The 22,703-nt window shown below is 37.0% G+C and overlaps 1 protein-coding gene across 5 annotated transcripts in view; it reads right to left on the minus strand.

Annotated features, from left to right (window-relative positions):
• Window positions 1–22,703, minus strand: part of USP32 (ubiquitin specific peptidase 32) — a 144,173-nt gene that overhangs the window by 76,422 nt on the left and 45,048 nt on the right. For all 5 annotated transcript variants that reach the window (XM_026656509.1, XM_026656508.1, XM_026656510.1 and 2 more), the window contains exons 3-5: window positions 9,709–9,814; window positions 8,942–9,060; window positions 1,066–1,225 (exon numbers count right to left, since the gene is read on the minus strand). In XM_026656509.1, the coding sequence (XP_026512294.1) occupies window positions 1,066–1,225; window positions 8,942–9,060; window positions 9,709–9,814 (385 nt within the window). The remainder of the gene's footprint in view (window positions 1–1,065; window positions 1,226–8,941; window positions 9,061–9,708; window positions 9,815–22,703) is intronic.

A 22,703-nucleotide genomic window follows, 5' to 3' on the forward strand; every position in this document is an offset into this window, starting at 1 on the left:
GATAATCAATAACAATCAAAGCTATGTGCTGATACCAAGGGCACCTAGAGCTCAGAATAGGAGCTTTTATGGGAGTTATTTAAATCTAAGTAAACAGACTATACATAATTTTACAGTTTAGATACTGAGGCACAGAGATTAAATAACTTGCTCAAGGTCACACACGAAGTCTGTGGCAGAACAGCAAAATGAACCAGATGTGGTTAAGATATTCGGGAGCAGCCTGACCAAAGATTATCCTTCCTGTCCTAAATGATACTTAAGTCCTTTGAAAACTTTACACAAGGATTATTTATCTACCACTTAAATGTTGCTCCAGAGGTAGCTGTAATACATGCAGTTTTTAAAAGTAGAAGAATAAATTCAATTGAAACTAAGAGAAATTTTGGGTAAGCATAATGTAAACGAATCAGGCTTTGATTTGACATCCGATCTAAAAAACAGCACCTCACATCATCAAAATGGCCCTAGTATTACTTCAGGATGGACTCAGAAAAAGAGTTCCATCTACATTTCTTTGGAGATCTTTCCTATATGCAAGTACAGACCGGGTTTCACTCTATTTATAGTCATAGATATAAATTAAAGCTAAAACATTGTTCACTGCACCAAGAAATGCAAACATTAAGAGATACCAGTGACGTTTATAAAATACTATTTATAGATCTATGCTGATATTTGTGATTCTTGGTGCACATAAAAGGGAATCAAATTAATAAGACTTTTTGTTTAAGTTCATTAGAAAAAGAAAGATACATGGAAAATATATTTTCCATTTGGCACATTACAACATTTAAAAACCCATACTTAGTTGACATCCATTAAAACAAGTCTTGTGACCTCAGTACTGTTTCCCCTAAAAAACCATTTATTTTTTTTTAGCGTGGGCAACAAATAACATTCCTCAACAGTGGAACTGTATGTAGCTTAACTTAACGGAGCAGTAGCGATTTGTTGAATAACCACAAAAAGAGGCAAAAGTTAAGTTTTATGAACTCAGGTTAGCAAAAGCCAGATCTATAAGAAAGATACCCATTTACACAGCAAAAAATGCCAATTACTTACAGTGTGTGACTCCGGCCAGAGTTTGATAGAAGGTAGGGGTGTCACTATCATCAGTGAGTGTAACATACACTCCTCCAGATAGCAGCCAACGAGAGAACGTGAAAGCATCTTTGTTCTGCAATAACCAATTCTTAAACTTTTCATAGTTTACCTTTTCACCCTACAATAAAAGGAAGGAAAACTGAGTAAGTCATTATCCTCTTCTCCTGGAACAATAGTAAACATGAAATATCAAGCTGTATGAATGAGTGCTAAAACAAGTGCTGAAACAATGTCCATGGGACCATGTCAATTCTTCCATGTTGCCCTGAAATCTACCACTAGACTGAGAAGTAAGAGCCCTGGGTTCCATTCCAGCTCTGCTACTGACTCAGTGCAGCCTTGGTAAAGTCACTTAAACGCATTTCTCTCAGTGTAATAAGGATAGTACTTTCCTACCACTCACAAGGTTGATTTTTTTTAAATCAACTTTAATGTATTTTTATGGTAGCTGATAAAACCCTAAGCACCCCAGATAATAGATTCTATAGAGCACAAAGAATGTATTGTTACATCCATGCAGTGAAAGTGTCTGAAGCCCTTTATTAGTAGAAAACTGACAAATACTAATAGGACTACTTAAGTTTATGGGTGTCACTATAACCAGTACATTAGATTTATGCAACACCAATTGACCCCATTGATTCCAAAATATTTTGCAATATATGTATAAATCAATATACAAGTCACACCCAATGAAGATTTCATCCAACACTGAAGTGCAACCACGTTAGAGTGAAACACAGCAGCTGGGTAATATAAAGTATCAACACTACAAATAGTTTAGGGCACAAAATGAAGAAAAATACTGTCATTGAAACTGCAAGGAAGACTGAGGTAGACAGAATGTCACTATCCAAGCTGGAATCTGGTTAGGACCCCTAGGTTGACACCCCTAATTTGCAAGAGTTCCTTGGAATCCTTAATGACCACAAGCAGGCCAGGTCTTGGGTTCCTTATCTGAAAGGCTAAAAAATATTAAAGACTAAAAAAATACCTAAATGGTTTCTCTGCTATTATGATAAAGTAAATTATTTTAAACTAGTTCATTACTAAAAATAGTTTATTACAAGAAATAGTGAGAAAGGAGATTTAGCTGTAAACAGTTTCTGTGGGCTGCACGGTATCGATAATGTTTTTAAGCAGGTAAGTTTGTGTGTCTGTTATGACTCTTAGTTAGCTCTGCAGCACATAAATTCTAAACATGCTGCTGCTTAAAGCACATCTGTTCATTACAGACTGCCACTCATACACTCAGGGTATCTACCACCAAAATCTCATCTGTCAATCCAGGACCTTCATGGGTGTATACTTTATTTTTACATATATTTACAGCATTGGCAAGAGTATCTGCCAAGGAAGACAAAGTTACCAGGTGAGTTTTAGGATTTTTTAGACTTGGCGTTTAAAGGACAAATACATCTTCTATTCCAACCTCCTGCACATCACAGGACATTAAATTTCAGTTATACCCAATAACGTGTGTTTAACTGAAGCATATCTTCCAGAAAGGCATCCAGTTTTGATCTGAAGACATCAAGAGACAGCGAATCCACCACTTCCTTTGATAGTTTGTCCCAATGGTTAATCACCCTCATTGTTAAAAATTTATGCCTAATTTCTGATCTACGTTTCTCTGGTTTAAAATTCCAGCCACTGGTTCTTGTTATATCTTTTTCTGATAGATTACAGAGTCCTTTAGTACCTGGTATTTTCTCCCCATAAAGGTAATACAATGTAATCAAGACACTTCTCAATCTTTTCTGATGAATTAATCAGATAGAGCTCTTTGTGTCTTTCAGTGTAATACATTTTCTCGAGCCCTCAAATCATTTTTGGGATCCTTTTCTACACCCCTCCTGTATTACACATGCAGTACAAAGTCAATTAAGCTAAAACCAATTAAGGCCACTTAATGCTAAATAAGGATGTTCAGCGTGGGGTTTAATGTAGTTTAATTAATCCACTTCAAATTCACACCTTTAGTTAATTTGGATTAATTTTCCTGGGTGTCCCCATGTAGACACGCTTGCTGTGTCATAAACAAATTGAACTGACGTGGCAAAGGAAGTGAAAAGAAATTTTAGAAAAGTGAAAGATCCCTTTAAGAATACCTGCATGTTTTTAAAATAAATGCTATTTGAAACTGCTACACACTGTACTATTGTTTCAACACAGAACTGTGCAAAAAAATTCAAGTTTTCCTGTATCCTTTCTGTAGTTCAGAGGTAATAAGAAAATACTTCACATGCATTATGTAGATTTCCCTCAGCTACGTTCTAGGAGACTAGTAAAACAGAGTCTGGCTACCTCAATTTTCCCTTTATGTGTAATTCCCCACTGTGCCTATAAAAAATACACAAATTGAAACAGAATGAAGTGGAAATGAAACAAGACTATGTTCTAGAATTAAATATGTCGACTTGAGCGATATTAAGTTAGTTTTTAACACACCTCACTAGATGCAGGACCAAGTTGTGTAAGAGTTACACCCTGTACAATCTTAGTGATGTCAGTAGAATTCTATTTTATATTTTCCCCTCTCAAACAACAGAATAAATGGAGAAAAGCTTGTAAATCCAAATAGTAAAATTTTGGTAGAATTGACATTTTTAAATACTATTTTGTACATTTGAAACTATACATCCTTTCTGAGCTCTCATTTCAATGTTTTTCAATCTATGATAAATCATGTGCAGTAGTTAGTCTATGAAACTCTCTACAACTATCTTTAGCATAACAGGTCCTTTGCTTTTCAAGAGGTTTTATTATATTCAAACTACAGAATTCACTGATTGGCATCGAGAGGGACAAATTAGTCTTTCACTTCTGGGCATCAGGTGATCAGTTTTTCCTCACCTCTGCTAGGAAAGGCAGTCACAAGACAGAACATAGATTTAGCACAATGGATGATTTCTCCATGCAGCTTATTTTAAATGGGTTTGTCATTAAATCCTTGGGCATTATGCTGAAAATTTACTCCTAAAAGTCTGAACTTCACCTGCCAACTTGTATGAACATCATAGTTAAACATGTAGCTTTATGGATAGTCTGCTAATACTACTATTTAAATAACTTTTGAAGAAAACATTAAGTTTTTTTTCCTGAATTTTTAATGGAGCTATAAAACATCATGCCTGGTTTTTTTTTTTATTTTTTTTTTTTTTTTAACAAAGGCAGATTTTTCCCAGTCTTCTCCCCATCCCCACTCCCACCAGACACACACTGCAAATCCGTATTACACAAAGCACAGTTTAAGATGCAAACACAATACTCTTTGGAAAGTGAACATACTAGTTGGTTATATAGCATAACTTTGCAGAAAACAAAACATGATGTTCTGCTCAAGTGTGTATTTAGAATAAAATACATGAATATGACTTGGCTCGAATCAAAGACGGTCAGTTTTTCTATAATATCAATAGAACGATTTGATAACACTTAATTCAGGAAAACTCTACTAGCTTTCCTAACAGCATTAGGAAAAGAGATAAGATTATTAACATTCGTTATATAACTCTTTCCCACAGAAGAAATGAAGATGGTCTCTCCTTGGTGCTTTACCAAGTGTTAGGTCAGTCAAAAAACCTCAAAAACAGACTCCAACGTGAAGCTGCAGAACTGGAATTAATTTGCAAACTAGGTACCATCAGATTAGGCCTGAATAAAGACTGGGAGTGGTTGGGTCATTACAAAACCTAAACTTAATTTCCCCAATATTAATTTCTCCCTGCTGTTACTCACACCTTCTTGTCAACTGTCTGTAATGGGCCTCTCTCTTACCACTTCAAAAGTTATTTTTCCTCCCTTGATATCCTGCTGTTAATTGATTTATCTTGTTAGACAGACCTAACACTTGGTAAAACAACCCCCATCCTTTCATGTATTTATACCTGCTCCTGTATTTTTTACTTCATACATCTGATGAAGTGGGTTCTAGCCCACGAAAGCTTATGCCCAAATAAATTTATTAATCTCTAAGGTGCCACAAGGACTCCTCATTTTTTATCCTCAAAAGAGTAAATCCATTTGCCTTACAATGGGAAGGAAGATCCACAGCAGAAACATAAAACTTTCTTACTATCCAAAGTATGGTACCAAACTGACCTAGTCTGATTAACAGACCAGTAAATCCAGTTGAGAAGGTTATGACGTACTTTTTCTATTTCAAAAGAAGATCAATATAAGTCATTTTTGTAAGACTGGAAAATTGTATCAAGTCAGATAGATTCTTCTCCTTCTGAAATATTTTCATAAAGTATTCTGGACACTTAAATTAATTTTAGCATATACTTCATCATACGATACAGATGGACAATTTATAAGTAGTGAATACCAGACTGGTCTTTGCAGTGTACATATAATGTGTGGCTTCTGCCAAGAATGAAGAACTTATGAATTAAATATAAAGTAAACATAATATCATTGCCAGATCAGTTGAGGGACACTCAGTCCACAACTACAGTTTCCTTCCAGGACTCCAAAAGCATTCTCTTTAATAAAGGCAGACAGCCGTAAGACAGTCTTCTCTGATCAGATAAAATACAAATCGGTTTTCAGTGAAATGTGAAAAGTTGACTAAGCTTCACTAGTCTGAAGTCTTCTGCTACTGAACAGATGACAGCAATGCAACTAAATCAAAAAACTGATGACGAAGGTTACCAGACATAGAGAAATATAGATTAATATTTTGCTCTACAGATGCCCATTTTGTGAGAATCTCAGTTTGCTTTGCAAAGATTAAGCCTTTCAAACCACTTGAATGGTGGATATATGTTGTACCCGTTTTAATGTTGGGTAAAATGAGGTATAGAAAGGTTAAAGGACTTGTCTAACTAAGGTCATGCAAGAAGTCAGTGGCTGAACTGGGAATGACCGCAGGAGTGATAATTCCCGGTTCCCTATTTTAAGGAATGTTTAAGGAAGGAAGTTATTGCAACTTAATCTTGATCTAGTAAGACACTGGCTTTCTGTTAGACGTTATGCTCTATAAAGTTTCTACGCCACAAACGTAAGACTTGCCTGATATTTGTTAAGAGTGCACAGGGTTCCCACCAGCAAGCAAAAGACCTTGTGTGACTCAGTAGGTACTTCATTTCCTTGTCTGGATATAGAGGGCAGGAATGAATTTTTCAAGCAATGAAGGAGAAGCAAATACACCTCTACCCTGATATAACGCTGTCCTCAGGAGCCAAAAAATCTTACCGCGTTATAGGTGAAACCGCGTTATATCAAACTTGCTTTGATCCGCCGGAGTGCGCAGCCCCGCCGCTCCCCGAAGCACTGCTTTACCGCGTTATATCCGAATTCGTGTTATATCGGGTCGCATTATATTGGGGTAGAGGTGTACTAAGAAAGTAGGATTTTCATCTGTCTAGGTATATGTCATATCAGCCAGTCAAAGAGAAGAGTGCATTTCCCCTCCAAGCAGTCTTGGAAAAATAAAAAGGATTCTATCTCCAGATTCTTCATCAGCAAACTATCTCACTATGTAGACGGAGTTACAGAATTCTTTGCTGGACCTAAACTCTGAGGACTCAGAATTGCATCTTTGGTCAGTAGTTTTTTCTGGCTGGGTTTTGAATTAATAGTGCTTAGATATATTTGTACTGACCTTTCTAGCAGCATAATTTCACAGAATTTCTTTTTTGTTGTCAAATACTCAATCTCCCTCATTAGGGCTAAAGTTCAGATACTCCCATCTTCTCTCTGTGGGAAAGTTTAACCTATTTTTCACATGCTCTACCTGGCAAACGATCTCTACTCTCTACCTCACACAGCCAACAGGAGCTCTGCATGGATGGATCTCAGCTTCTTGAGATGAGGGCAAAATCCATGCACTCAACAGGGCACCTTTTGACCAATAGGAGAAATGCTTAAAAGGTTCTTAAGGGAGCACGAATCGCCACAAGACATGAGTGGAATATAATCAGAGTAAAAAACAGGATCAGCTGAAACAGGGTAAGGGAGAGGGAAATAGGCAGAGGTCTGACCCATAAGCCCATATCTTAGAGCCTGGGCAACTCCTAGTTCTAACCCTAACCCTGAACTGACTTCCTAAGAATTCTAAGGATGAAAAGTACTATAAGAGCACAGTACTACTTTCAGTAAAGGGGTGTGGTAAGAAAAACAGAAATCTAATCAAAAGTACACTGTTGAACTGTTTTAAAAAAAAAAAAAGGAAGAAAGGATTTTTATAATATAACTGCTGTGGTGATTGCTGGATGACTTGTCAGCTAAACATCTTCTGCTGTACTGTCTATACCATTTCTTGAATTAAAAAAATCAAAAATGTATTTGGGAAAAAAATCTGACTAAATTTTAAATTTTTATTTTTTCAAGGTTGCTTTTCCAATTGTTTGCTCATTTCTGCAGCTAGCATAGAAAGGTTTGTAAAGGAAGAAGGCACACCTAGCAATGGGACTTAGAAAGCTTCGCAAAGACAACTGAAATCAAGTTGCTTTTGGAAAAGCAACTTTTAATGGACTGTGGTGCTTCCAAAAGCAGAGAGCTTTCCATCAACTTTCAAACAGAATTATCTGTTTTGATTTACACTGTATCAGAAACAAAAAGCAAAACACATTAAAACCTAATTCCTACATATGAAAGAAAATGTGTCGCTTGACTTTCTCCCACTGATTTTAATGAAAAGAAGTTTAATTTGCTGTATTCTTGAACATAAGGGTTATATGTTTGTATCAAACTAGAGTGTAAAAGGCAACACATTTTAGTGTACTACATTAAAAAGAAACTTTTACAAATTTTAAATGGCTATATCAGTGAGCTCAGTGTTAATATATGTAATCTAAATGTAAAACATATGAGATTTATAAGGTAATACAGTTAGTAACCTACATCAGAATTACCTGCTGTTTATTTCCACCTTCATGTATAAATCTACAAATACTAGAAATTTCTCTTGCATATAAGCCAAACAAACGCAAACAACTTTTTTTTTTTAATGACTTCACATCACCTCTTGAAAAAACTGGAGAGATGTTACCTAATCCAGTAATTCAATAGGATATTGTATAATAATGCTGGGAATTTAATTTTCTTTTGATGCAAACCCAATTTTGCTCTAAAACCAATGTTAGTGATGGTATACTCCACTATTATTTTAAATAAAAATCTTATTTTTCCCATAATAGTCCAGTGGTCAGCCACCAGATGAAGATCAATACCTTTCATTCTTTTCAGATGCGATCACTCTATTTAGGGCAATGAGTGTGCTAACTGGACCACTTTCTGAGTCAGTGATGCAACAGACAAATCTTTATACTAAAGTCTTGAATTCTCCAATTAACCAACATGGTTGTTCTTAGTACCCTATTTCCTTCTCGGAGACTATCTGAAACCACGTTAAAACCACCCTTTTTAAACAGAAAAAACACACTTCTAAGTAGAACTTCCCTCAACTTTTTTGTGAGTAAGATTATACCATTGTCCTCAGAAAGAAAATAATCCCTGTACATACTGGACAAGGAAACCCCTGTTAACAACATCCTTGTTTAAACTACAGTTGACAGCATGGTTTTAACCACAAGTATTGATCTTGCAAACACACATATAAAGTTAAGCATGTGTGTAAGTGCTGGATGATCAGGGGCATTGCACAGTCCCTGTCTGCTCTTTATACACCTGTCTGCTCCTATCAATGGCAGTTGCATATGTGGATTTACAACTTTTAAAGCTTAGAATATATACTGTATTTAAACAGTTATTTTTGAAAAATGTACATACATGCATGTATATTGCAAAGAAAATAAACTGTCCAATAAAGCAGTAATACATTCATCTCTTGTAAATTCAATGCATTAAAAATTGCATGACATACCTCAGAGAAACATCTCTTGAGCGAATCTGGGATTTTTCCATCAACAATATGAAGCATCCGCTCCATCTCTTCACGGACAACATAACTCCCAGATTCATTGGAAAAGAGACTGAAAATGTCTAGGTAAGAAGAGAGATTAAAACAAATGGAATACAAAAGTTGTGCTGATTTTGCAGTTAAGCTTTCAAAAATTCCATTTAAACCTGCCTCAGAGTGCCAATAACTGTAAGGTAATCAAAGCACAAGAGTCTTATTTAGGCTCATTCCACCAAGCTCTGGTATTGCTCAATAAGGGGTTAACAAATATTTCCTTCGTGTATATGATTACCTGCTAGCCAAAGGAAAACCAAATACTGTAGAATCAAATTAAGAGTAACACAAATTAACAAAACTCATTATGCAGATGTTTTAGATTAATGAAAATTTTTCAAAAAGAACTGAGACCTTAACTCTTTCTCACTCTTCCTTACAGAATATCCTCAACAGCCTTTCAACAAGATCCAGACACACTTGGGTGTTCACTATGTAATGTCAGATCATTTCACTTTTGTTAAGTGCTGTAAACATAAAAATCCTGAACGTATATTGAGATCTGCGTAGTTAAAAAAAAATTCTCAGTCTTGATTAACTTGTGCTCTGAGTTACATATAAAAATCAAGATCTACATAGTAAAAACCTCAACTTAATCTCTGCTTTATAAAAGCATGTTCTACATATGTTATATTCTATGCGCCTTGTTACTCTGATTACACACACTTGTTACTCACATTTTGCTTTCTCTTCATCTCTGCCTCTTGTAAGTAGGACTAATCCCACAATGAGGTTATTGAAATGTAGCCCTTTGGATGTTCCCCCAAATGAACAGTAAATGACCTAGAAGTAAAGAAACAAAAACAGTTAGTTTCATTCTTTAAATTATGGAAGGGAGACAAAGTGTGAGGATGAAAAAAATAAAAGCAACAAGCTGTGTTTGGGTCCTGGTTTTTGTTTTAGGCTAGTCACCTTCTATTCATGTAGAAGCTTTTCTGATCCTTGTTAGTCACATTAGGTTTGCTGTTGTTTCCTATCTCCTATTCTCAATGCCTATAAAAGGGTCTTTCCAAGATATCTTAAATAGTTCATCAGGGAAATAACATCCTCAAGAGTAGATTGAGAGCAAGCCACAGGAATAACAGAAAGATTACTGAATACAAACAATTCCTGCCCATCTACCCTTTCCCCCCCCCCCCTTTAAACTGAGAGTAAGTTAACTATTTCCCTCATATACAAGGAGAAACAGGAAACAATGCAGTCAATAATCCAGGCCTGTGGGAAGAGACTGCTGCCTGGATTGGGAGAGGAGTGTGTAAAACAGGAGTTGGAACTTGCTCCATGCTATCACCTATGGGGAGAGAAAGCACCGTGATTGTCCTGCCAAAGGAAATCAGGCACACCCACTGTTAGGGCACACTCTATGACCAATGTGCTCCATAGGAGCTGAAGGCCTCCACAATAGAAAAGAAGAAGCAGGCGGACCGCAGTACACAGCTGTCTGAATGGGTAACTTGGCTGGGTGAGGGAAAGGTCCAAGTCTAGTGGCTGTTTGCTCTACCAACACAATCTGAAATACACAAAAGATAGCCCACTGTCAAGGACAGGACAGGTTTTATTATTTAGTGGTTGGGGTGGCTGTATTAATTACTGATCACAAAAAATGGCTGTTTGAAAGCTTAGACATTTGGAATAGTAGCAGCAATCCCAACAGAAATAGATTAGTGGACAGAACGCAGGCAAGAAGATTCATGGTACAAACGAAATGCAGTTTATTCCAAGGTTCAACAGTTTATCACATGGTTGCAAAAATAAGGGAGTTTATTCCATGGATATCCTTCTAACATATGTAGTACATACAGGCATTTAGTTTAGCTACACCAGTCACATGAAAAACTATTCAGTAATTGATTTTGTAGAAATGTTTGTGGAAGTCACTGGAACTGAAAGTTTCATTTGAAGGGAGCTATGCCAATTCGATACAGAAGTGGCTTACATTTAAGTTTCATAAGGAGCCACTATTTACCAATGAAGTGGTCAGTAGCAGGGCTGAAGCATTTGCCTTTTATACAGTAGACCAATTTATGCATTGCTCTTTAGCTAGCCAGCATATTTAAATACTGGTTGAATATTTATAGATGGGATATTTATGCAGGAAGTCACTTTAGGACAAGCAACAACTAATTTTAGTAACCAAGAATCACTAACAAGTTTATTCCAATATGTCACCTTCCCTCTAACTTTACAAAAGAAAAGGAAAACCAGAAGAGATAAGCATGAAGTGTTTTCTATAAAATACACTTCCAGTTGTACGGTTCTTTAAGAACACCACCTGATTTAGAATGCTCACTAACTACATTATCTACAAGCATCAGTACTTTACCACTAATAGGAACAGAAATCTATGTTAGAAATTTAGAAATGAAAGCAGTCGGAGTTTAAGTTACACTCTCAAAGAGAAATTACTTTAAAACCTACATTTCTTCTCATTTGGTTTTCTTACAGATACTGCACTGTGCAACTAACCATAGACTCCGAAGTCTGGCTGATGGGGAAATATTACTGTCACGGACAACAGAACAAATGATGTTGCGCAGAGCATGGTTTGGCTGGCAGACCGGGTTCAGCAGCAACTGCCTTAAGTTTTCCTTTACTCTGCAAGAGTCAGTTATTTCAAAGAGAACCATATTTGACAGTGCTAAAGCAATCAACATTACAGTTTAGCAGGTGTTACCTTCTATTAATATTTTACTACCCTTAAATAGCACATTTTTAGCTCATCAGCAATACGTATTTTCAGTAAACAACTTCAGAAACTGAATTAAATGCAAATGTTACTTCAAATGTGCACAAACAGCTATCGCTGACTTCAGTGGGAGCCATGAATGCACTCCTTAAGTCAGAATTTTGCATAATAGCATCAGCATATATATCAGAAATCAATGGGGCTAAAAAATTTATGTAGAAATATCCTGTGTTTTGTACAGTACCATTAACACAGCCGTGTGAATTGTTACACTCATCCATTTCCTCCCCAAAATGGACAGTGTTATGCACCTCAAGCATGTGAAGCTCAAGAAGAGGTACAAGTGACCATATAAAAATAATTTTGGCTCAAAGCTGTATCACAGCCAGGTTCAATGACAACAGATTTAGGAGCAAGAAGAGCATTTGTTTGATGCCAGGATGGAGGTTCCCAATAAATAAAACTGAAGAAAATTTGGGGGGCAGGGCATTCCCCTGCTGTCAGTGACTGATGTGGATTTATGCCCTCTAACTCTTGTGGGGAGATATTATAAAGTCATTAAGGAAAGGAAACTGCTGTTCCACCTCATGGAATGGCAGCTAGATTAGTCATGAGCTGCTTACACAGTCATTGACAAATTTCTGTAATGTTTATAGCACCAAGTGAGATGTTTGGAAAGATAATTTGACTGCATTTTATCTGAAATAGTTTCACTATAATTAGTAACTGCTGTAACAGCCCTTTAAAGTCTTGTCTACAGTAGATTTGTGGGAAGTCTCCCACTGCTGCCCTTCCATCAGTGACAGCAACACAGTGCTAGTCTAGACAGGGGACAAGTGATCACTTATGTTTATATCACCATGTTTTCTAGACTTACTCCAAACAAGATTAGGTAATATGGTGCTAAAAGTGCTAGTATCTTGCCTCTGTCGGTACCATCGTAATTACTACCAGCAGTAGATCTGCAACAGATAGATGTCCAGCAAAACTTACACATAGCCTTACACACTGTTAGATGAGTTCTATGGCACTCTCCATCATCAATTTGTTCTTTTTAATGCTCTCCACTGAAGTAGTTTAAGACGCCCATCATAAGTATGTGAATTCAAATGATATTATAGTACAGATGGAGCATATTCTAAGGAAACCATTATGTAGAACCTGCAATTTCATTCCACTGCTTGTTGCATAATGCTACAAAAATAGATTAGCTTCCCGGAAGATGCTTGGATCATCTTCTTCTATTAATGCAGTTTAACCCATTTCCAAATGCTCTAGGGGGTACATTACAAAAGCTAAATTTGTGCTTATTTGGATAAACTGATTGTAGATGCTCCATGCACCCTGTCAGAGTTTTAAATTCCACACTTCCTACTCTTAATCATTTTGATTCCATAAGAGGTCTTCAAGACTATACTGCATATGTAGGTCATCTACCTTTAGCAGTGAAAGGAAATAATTCAGAGGGTTTAAAAATATGCTGTTAGCTCATCTGATCAGGTGAGAGCTATCCTAGCTTTCAAGTATTAATATGGTTACTTTCAAATGAAAAAAAAAACCAAATTCTGGTTGCACCAGGAGCTATAAAAACCCTGTCCCTCAAAAACAACAATCACAATTGAATTTTACAGGAACATCACTGTATCAAGTTAATAGCAGGGGGTTTTGTTGGTTTGTTTTTTAAATAAAAGGTAAGTAACTTTTGGATGGGAACCTAGATGTAACGGCCAACCAGCAAATACATGAGGAAAGTTGCAAGTTAAACTAATTAGATACGTATATATTTATGCTTCTCTCAATTAAATCTCATTGAATTTATTTTGCTAAGACACTTTTCTAAACTGAAGAAAATCCACAGGGGCAAGTTTAAGAAAGTCCAAACACTCCTTAAGCATGTAGATCATAAGGCCTTTTCATTCCTAAAACCCTGTAAGTAAATGTTGTCCATCTTAGACAAAGCATGCTCTTTACAATTTGCAATTCCAACATTATACTTTTCAGACCTGCTTCCAAAGAGAATTAGAAGCAGTACTCCTGGCAGAATTATGCAGGCTCGAATGTAAGAGGGAAGGTTCTTAGAAGAGATAGGGGGGTGGGGGGGGGGGGAAATCACATCTTCCCTTTCACTATGCGTGGTAAAAGTCTTCCTTCTCCCCTGTGTGTCCTACACAAGGGAAGATGAATGGCAGCTGATATGCACCAACTCAGACAGATACTAAACAATAACTATGTGTAACAGGGCTGACCATAGTCACCTAAAACAACATCATATTAAGTGGTTCTGCTGTCTCATTTAGACACGTGGCTTGTCGCCTCACCCAGAAATAAGGGATGTGGGAGCGACTCTCTAAAAGAGATCCAAGGCGTGGACTGAGGAAGGAAAACTTATGAGCAAACCAGCCTCAGCAGATGGCTAATTTCTTTGTGATTAAAGACAAAACCTCAGGAAAGGAATGTAATTTTGACAGCACAGACTTACGGATTTTTTCAGAACTCGCTGGAAAAGGCACCTGCACAGTTAAAGTAGCTAATGTGGCTGTTGTAGGGATTACAATACTTATTTTATTATTGGAAGCCAAAAGTACTAAGATTTGGTAAACACCCCAGGAGGCGGCAATGGACAACTGTGTTGTTCTAGACCACTAGGCAACGTACGATCCTATTGTAAAAGTACAAGTGTAGAAAGACTGGAAGCAATGCTGTCCTAATGTATAATAAGCATTACAAATCTATACTGACAAAGGCCTAATTTTACAGACCTCTTTCAGTTTCCTTTTCTGCTCTCTTCACTCTTCTTAACTCCATTCTTTTCTCATTAAGACTTTTTTTTTTAAGCTGATTCACTGTTTAACAGTAAGGCAATGTGAGTGGACAAAATGGGAACGACATACTGTTTCATCTTTCTAAGATAAAACTCAGCACACCATCTGAAAAGAAGCTGACTGAGTTAATTACTGAAATTTTAATATTGTAAAGATCTACTCTAAGATATTTTTAAAAGCACTGAAACAAAAACTGAAATGACTTCTGTGTACTGTATCTGGAATCCTCTGGTGTGACCTTCACAGTAAACAAGTATAACAGAACATTTGTCCTAATGTCTATTATCTTGTAAAGTAATTTTGTGTTCTCCTTATTTATTTTTATGCATGTCAATGACATAAGGCATGTGTAGTAATGTACAGTATATTCTTCCTTTGCTACAAGACTCCGCAAAACACCATGTTGTCATGACCAAGTCAGCCCGACAAAAAGGCTTACTTGAAGTCATTTAGAAATTCGGTAATACACACTTCACTAGAATAGTTCAATATTGGAAGAAGAATTTAATATGCACTTTGTGTATTGACTTTTTATGACAAAAGTTCAAATGATACATCAAAATATAGCACAGAAAACCCATCAAGAAATGGCCTGGCACACATTACAAAAGGTAGCCTTGAAATGGGATGGCTATCATCATGACAAGACAAGAATAGAATAATATTTTGCTGGTGCCAACAAACTTTCATTACAGATTTTGTACATCCTGCCTTCATTCATAGAGTGTACGCATGAATGTACAAATTGAAAAATCCAGTAACTCTTTGCCAATTGTTTGTGTAAGCAGCTATGTAACTTGCATGCTGCACTTTGCAGTCTTACCCTTAAGGCTACTAGCTTATATTATCAGTTGTACAACTGAATTCTGGAAACCTCTTACGGCTTTTGTTGTACAAATGCTATTTTGTGGAAGACTGGAATCCAATTTTTAAATCTTAGTCTGGTACTATAGTACCAGTATAGTAACTATTTGTGCAAAGTGTTATATATAGTAAATTGAGACACAAATGTCCATTATTTCTATTATCTTTCTGTTTTATGAGTTAATAGAAGATTTCATTTAATGCATTGTATAGCTACATCTACTTTCTCCCTTGATAGAAAGACAGGACAAAATTAGGCTTTTCTTTTAAAAAAGCCAGAATTAAAAAGTATGGAGGAATTTTAAAAGGGGATGCTTTCTTTGTAACAGATTAAAATGTGCAGGTAAAGAATTGCTACCAAGTGGAAAAAATTCAATAAGCCCTAAAAACAACTAGTCTGTCAAAATCCAGAAACCTTGTTCCTCAAAAATGACAGTGTCATTAGTCCTTAATTTACCTATAGAGTTCATAAGGCGCAGACACAGAGGACTCTCCGTAATATTACAAGGGTAATGAAAAATGTTCCTTCTGGTGTCATTAAAATAAAGAACACAACTCACAATAAATGTGTGGAAGTTAACTAGGAAAGAATTTCCAAATGGTTCAGAAACTCTGACAGAGCCCCCAAACATTAGCAAATAAGTGACATATTCCAACTATAAAATATTTTCACACTATATCTATGCACTATATCTCACAAATAATTATTGAATACAACAAATGAAGTTTCTAGGCTAAGCTGTTTTGGGAGATATTTAATTAAAGAAGTTAGAATTTTCAAAACATGGACACCCGTTTAGTTTTCTGCCTCTAGGAATACTGTTTCCCTCACCCCATAATAAGAAGTGATGAAGAATAAAACTTACTATTGTACACAATGGGCAAAATTCAGCTCTGGTGTAATTAGGTCCAACTCCATTGAAGCCAGAGGGTTTGTGCCAAATTCAGTCCAATTGTAACTTACAGCATCATTTTGGTTTTAACTTTTCCTTCTTTCCCCGTATATCATCACTATTGTTTTCACATTACACAATAAGGACATTTGTTTTTCCATTCCAATTTTATTCCATTATGCACTGAGCACCCGATCAGAGACAGAGGAATTGACAAAGCACAATTGAAAGTGGAGAACCTAAGAAATAGATGGCTGGAAAGGAAAAGGCACTAAAAGAATTTCCTGTGAGGCCAAGTCTTTGCATTAATCAGGGCAAGAGCAAATCACATTCTATGTCTGGGCCATGATCTTTTATCATCCCTCCATCTATTTTCCAGTGTAAAACACAGTTTTAAAAGTGTTGTAAAAAAATAAAGCACATCACTACTCATTTAAAAAGTAGAGAGAAAAAACAATACCAACATACTGAAACAGCAAAATTGATGCCTTCACTGTAGAATCTCTGATTTATATGACACTCAGTGTACTTAAGGCAACTTCATGTGCGGAGACTATCATACCTCTAAGGAGAGGAGGTGCGCAGTTTCCAACTTGCTTAACTAAAACCAAGCCTAGCAGACACAAAAATACCAAGGTCTTCCAGCTGGAGCAGAAGAACTTAAATAAAATGACAAATTTCACAACGAAACAGACATTAATACATACTGCACATCGGGAGAAACAAACATTGTTAACGGAGGGGAAACAGTGGAGCCATGCCCAGGTCCTCAGACTAGAACTGTACACACCTACGCTCTGACTTAGATTTAGAACGGATTTCTGGGAGGTAATCTATTTTTAAAGATTAAAATATATGAATGGCTCTTAATACCTATGTATAGAACTTAAACAGCCCTTATTTGCACTGGTTTTAAAAGATGGGATTGAATGTAAGAGAGATGAAACCAACGGTTACTGAGTTATAGGACAGTGGTGTGACCAAGACCTGATATCAGCACAATATAGGAATTTTGTTTAATTTCAGAGGGCCTTAAATCATTTAACTCATACTGAGGTTGGAATGCCACAGGTGGTCGGTGTCCCCCAAATCTTCAAGGCTTGCCTGGGGATTTAGCTTTCCAATTTATTACCATCAACGGAAGTTACACAGCCAAAACCCCAATGAAATCTCTGAAAACAAAGCAAATTAAAGCTCAGGAACCACAATAAATGTCTTTACAGAAGAAAATCCACCTAACAATGTGTACAATCAGGTGGTGATCATTTTTATCTTTGGTTAAGTGGATACCACCCCTATGCTCCTATTTGTTTTATATAAATGACTAGAAAGTGCTTTGAGTGTTACTCAGAAATGTAAGAAAAATCACATGCTGGTCACACTTTTTATGAACTATACAGTATGTGTATCTCATTTTGAGAGACTTGGTTTCCTCATCCTGCACTTAACTACTAAATATTTATAAGTCCCAGACATTAGCTTAAGTAGTCTATGAAAAAAAGACAGAGTGGCATATATCATCTTTTCCAGTCCCATTAGTTATACTTTGTAATGAAAACATGTGGCAAGCCTAATGTGAAACAGCAGACAAAGGATTAACAAACAAGACCTAGCTCAATCCTCTCCAATGAAGTCTAATTTACTAAATTATTTCCAAGTCTCTCCATATTAAAAGCCACCGTTGGGTATTTCCTTCCTTTTTAATTGCATTCTGCATATCCTTTCCTCTTTAGGCCAAATTAGAATCACTAATGCACCTCTATCTTTTCTTCAATATATAAACAATTAAAAGTTAAGACATTTGTGACAGAGAACCCCTTTGGACTAATCAACATCACTCCTAGATTAGCCACAGGGCTTGCTACAGAGGGCTACTTTGTGGAACCTCTGGCCCCTGCGGGCCAAGAGAAAGGAGACTGAGGTCAAGTCTACACTACAAACTTACTTTGGTATGACTATGTCACTCAGGGGGGTGAAAAATCCCCCCAGTGTAGATGGAAGGGCTTTTCCCATCACCATAAATACAAAGATGGATTAACTGCACCGACGGGAGAAGCTCTCCCATAGGCACAGCAGCATTTTCATCCAAGCACTGCAGTTGCGCTGCTGCAGCATTTTAAGCGTAGACCTTCCCTCTACCAAGTAATCAAACCTGAGTTGATGTAAGTATTTGGGCCAATAAGAGATCCCCAAACCTTTTAACTTTCAGGAGACCCTTCACGGATAAGAACACATTGTTTGACTGGCCTGAAGTCGGCCCAATAAGCTCTTGCTTTAACTGATACTATTAACGGCAATAATTCAGGCACGTGAGACTTCCAAATATCTTGAAAGTAGGACTGTGCTTTGGTGAACTAATTCTGAGTACAGCCCCATGACCACATTACTCATCTAGGGTCTTTCATCCCAGTCAGACCAGAGCTGAAGAGATGTGAGAAGTCAATGCTTAGAAAACCCCAGGAGCCTGTCACTGTCTAGTGGTGCTGCAAGAGCTCTGTAGTAACTAATAACATGAAATAAAGCAGATGAGTTAATCTGGTTATGTATTTACACAAATCAAACTGTTAGTGTTTCGATTTTTACTTTTTAGATTTTTTTATTTTATCAGTGTCAATGGTTGGGGGAAAAAAAACATTTCTACAACAATTATTTACTAACTAGCCCCAGGCTCCCAAGATACTGCTGACAACAGCCACGTTGCAACTAAATTCAAAGCTAAACATAGTGTTAAAACAGTAACAAACATGTGGAGACAAGAAATAGGAGAATCTAAAGTGTGTGCTTCGCCCTGGTCTCACCTGCAGGGGTGAATAATGATCAGGATTTAGGAAACCTTCAGAGGATGATCATGTCCCAAACTGAAGAGAAAGAGATGAAGACTGTGGGAGACAGCCCAAGCATGCTTTTTCCACGAAGGTAGTCCTTGAATAAAAGCATTTTTTATTTCATGTGTAGAGGTTTGAAGTAAACATGAGATGTTTAACCAAAAGTTATTATTCAGAAGAAATACTGAGTTAAAGATTACAACTCGAACTTTACAGTATTATTTTTTATATCCTGGATATATGTTTAGTGTTTTTGAAAGACGCTAATGAGCAGCCTGGAAACTGAAAGTTAACAAGACAGTTAGAGCACGGACAGCAGCATGAACCCCAGCAATCTTTCTCATCCCTCAGAGTAACTGTCCATAAGGGGTGATAATTTAATCTACAATCATTCAATTTATGGCTTCTCTGCTGAGATTATCGCAAGGTTGCCAATTTGTACCAAGTAGAGACCAAAACACTTATTTTACACAGATCACAAGTTCCCAAACTTTATTGGCTCATGGGCCACCACCTTAAAAAAAAAATAAGTTGTGACGTATATGGATTCAATGTAAAATCACATCCCACCAGTGGCAAACATATCACAATTTGGGAATCCCTTACACAGACAGGCAATGGTCCTTATTAATCTTCTTTGACAATCTCCAAAAGTCTGATATTTTGTAATGAGTTTCACGTAGCTTATCTTTCACCACAGTCGCAAAAGATTGCTATGCTATGCAGAAGACCAAGATTCTCAAGTTATGCTCTATTACATTTTGTGATATGCCCATTCTCCTGCTTTCCAGGCTGGCAATGATCGGTAGGATTATGCAGACAACAAGCATGATCCAAGGGCAACAAACTGGCCACGCCACTTTTCATTCCTGCCCTTTTGTGAAGCAAAAATAGGACCAGCTTCAAGAACACAGACAGGGACAGAAGGGAAAAATATTTGAGGAGGAAGAGAGGAACAGCACCAAAGTGAGGAACAGAAGATAAGAGCAAAAAGTAATGAACAACGTCAGTGTACAACAAAAACTGAGAAAGCAAAACAGGGGCAGAAAAGAAGGGTTCAGACAAAGCTTTCTATTGCCCACTGGGCTGGCAGGGAATTATGTACCAAGGGTAGAAATCATGCGCTTGGTCTGAGAAATACCTTCATGACAGATAAGCATGAATTATGGGATATTTTTTATTTTAAGCTGAACACAAAAATTCTGCAGCTGTGAGGTACTGGTGACAGAAACGAGCAGAATTTCCCAGAGTGGTATTCTATACAGAAGTCTGACTGTTACAGAACATTAGTTGCCGCAGGCCGAAGGAAAACTGGATGAGCCAACTTCAATGCCTCCACTTCTCATTCAGCCTTGAAAGGCTACAAGAGACTATTTAAAACTGTAGGAAGAAAGGATGTGGGCTATGAAATAATAACTTATAAACACTGGAAATTTTCAGACTACCCTGACAAGACTGAAAGGATATCAAACTGCATGAGCAAGCTTACAACTAACAAAAATCATTCCCCTGCCACCATAATCGTCAAGAAATGTGTTTTCTCAATACTAGTCCTACCCAATAGTAAAAAATACCATACGCACCATCCTGTCACATATTCCATCCTTGTTCTTTTGAAATGTCTAAAAGAGAATATGATCTTGTAACTAAAATGCAGGACAGGGAACCAGGAAACCTGAACTCTACTTCCAGTGAGGCCAGACAGCTGCTGGGTGACTTTGAGGAGCACTTTATCTTTGTTTTCTTATTCGTAAAATAGGGATACTTCCCTACCTCATAAATGTATTGAAACGTAATTCATGAATGTATGTACAGTGCTCTGAGATCCTCAGACCGAAGACACAATAAACATAAAACATTTTTACTTCTAAAGAAAAGGCAGGGCTAATCCATGTGGCTGAACCTCATTTATTTGCTGACAGTAACTCCCTCTGTTGAGGGAGGGATTGGATCAAAACGAATTGGCTCTTTTTTGCCTCACTGTTTGGGACTGCACATTAACGGTAGTAAGTAACAAAGCTCCTCTCTGTCTCTCTCATCTGGATTTCAGAGGACTGGATAGAATAAAAGAAAAAGGAAGAAAAATTATACCTTAGTTCAATGGAAACAAGTGATAACCATGATAGAGGAACTACATTCAGGAATGGGAACCAAGGAGTGACTGAAATCAAAAAGGGCTGGAGAGCACCCGCAGCACCCTTAATTCCTTCCCAGATCCAAGCATTGCAAAATGGGGGCAAAGAACAGGAAGGGGATAGACATGTTTCTGCAAGCCCAAGGGATGAGTATCACCACAACACTGCTGCTGAAGAGATCAGTAGGCAGGTGGAAGTGTGCAAGCTGTGAAGGAGATTTTCAGAGGGAGCCTGAACACATCTGGTGGTGATGTTCTGGGGACTGCAACACTCACTTGCTAAGAAAAGCCCCTTGGCAGGGGACCAGAAAAACATCACTGGATTTTTATTTTTAAGATTAGTCAGTTAAAAAATTCAAGTTGACAGTATCCCTTTAAACTACACATGAACTATGGTTCATAAGTGTGAATTATTCTAGAGGTTCCTGCTATTATTCAATCCTATGGTTTACTCCTTTTTTCACTTTACTCTTAGATCTTTTGTTGCTTGACTACAAAGAGTAATTCAACTAGATGTGTAAGAGACCTGGGAAAGGCATTTTGCAAGGACAGTAAATTTATGGTTTTTTATTCAGTGTGCCACACCCTTTTCCAAACCCATTACAGAATACATATTGCAGCAGCAGGCCAGTGTATTTGGGGATATATCATTAAGGAGGAAGGCCAAGAGGAAGGAATTGTCATTCTTTGATGATGCTTTTTCTGGAAACAGAATCTACACAACCAGCTGCTACAAGCTGGGCTATTATTATGTTGACATCGTATGTAGAAATATAGCTATTTTGTAAATGTAAAAATTATTGCAAGAAGCAGACAGTAGGGCTGAGTCTATTGCTGTAGCAGCAAGAATGGACTAAGAGAAATACTGTCTGAATCCCAATGTGGAGAAATAAGAATAAGATAGACAGCCTTTGGTATACTGTGTGAGTACCTCAAATCATAAGCAACATAGATCGAGTCTATGCAGAGTTTAATAAAAGTACAAATTTAGTCCCCACCAATCCTGCGATTCACAATGTATGAATAGACTGCTGTTCCCACAGACCCAGGGACCTGAATGGAACTCCATATGGGCAAACTACAATGCCTGCACGTTGTACAATGCAGGACTGGGGGTCCAAGTAAGCATTTTTATAATATTATTTACATATATTTTTTAAATTAGGTAAAAAATTACACTTTTGAGCTATGTATCAAATCAACTTTAGCAACAACTAAATGCACTTACATATTATATTTATTATAAATATGTAACATAAAGGTGCTTTCTCCAAACAGTACCTGAACATGCAGATTAAATTTAAAAGGCTAAATATGTAACTGTTTAAATATGTTACTCCAGGGCAGCACTCATTTATCATTAGAGGAGGGTTTGAAAGAATAATGTACAGTAGAACTTTTGCATTCTTTGGGATTGTGGGGAGGAGGAATCACTTCTATGTGAGTAA

Source organism: Terrapene carolina, unplaced genomic scaffold (assembly GCF_002925995.2).
Source record: "Terrapene carolina triunguis isolate 2854851 unplaced genomic scaffold, T_m_triunguis-2.0 Scaffold231, whole genome shotgun sequence".
Lineage (NCBI taxonomy): Eukaryota > Metazoa > Chordata > Testudines > Emydidae > Terrapene > Terrapene triunguis.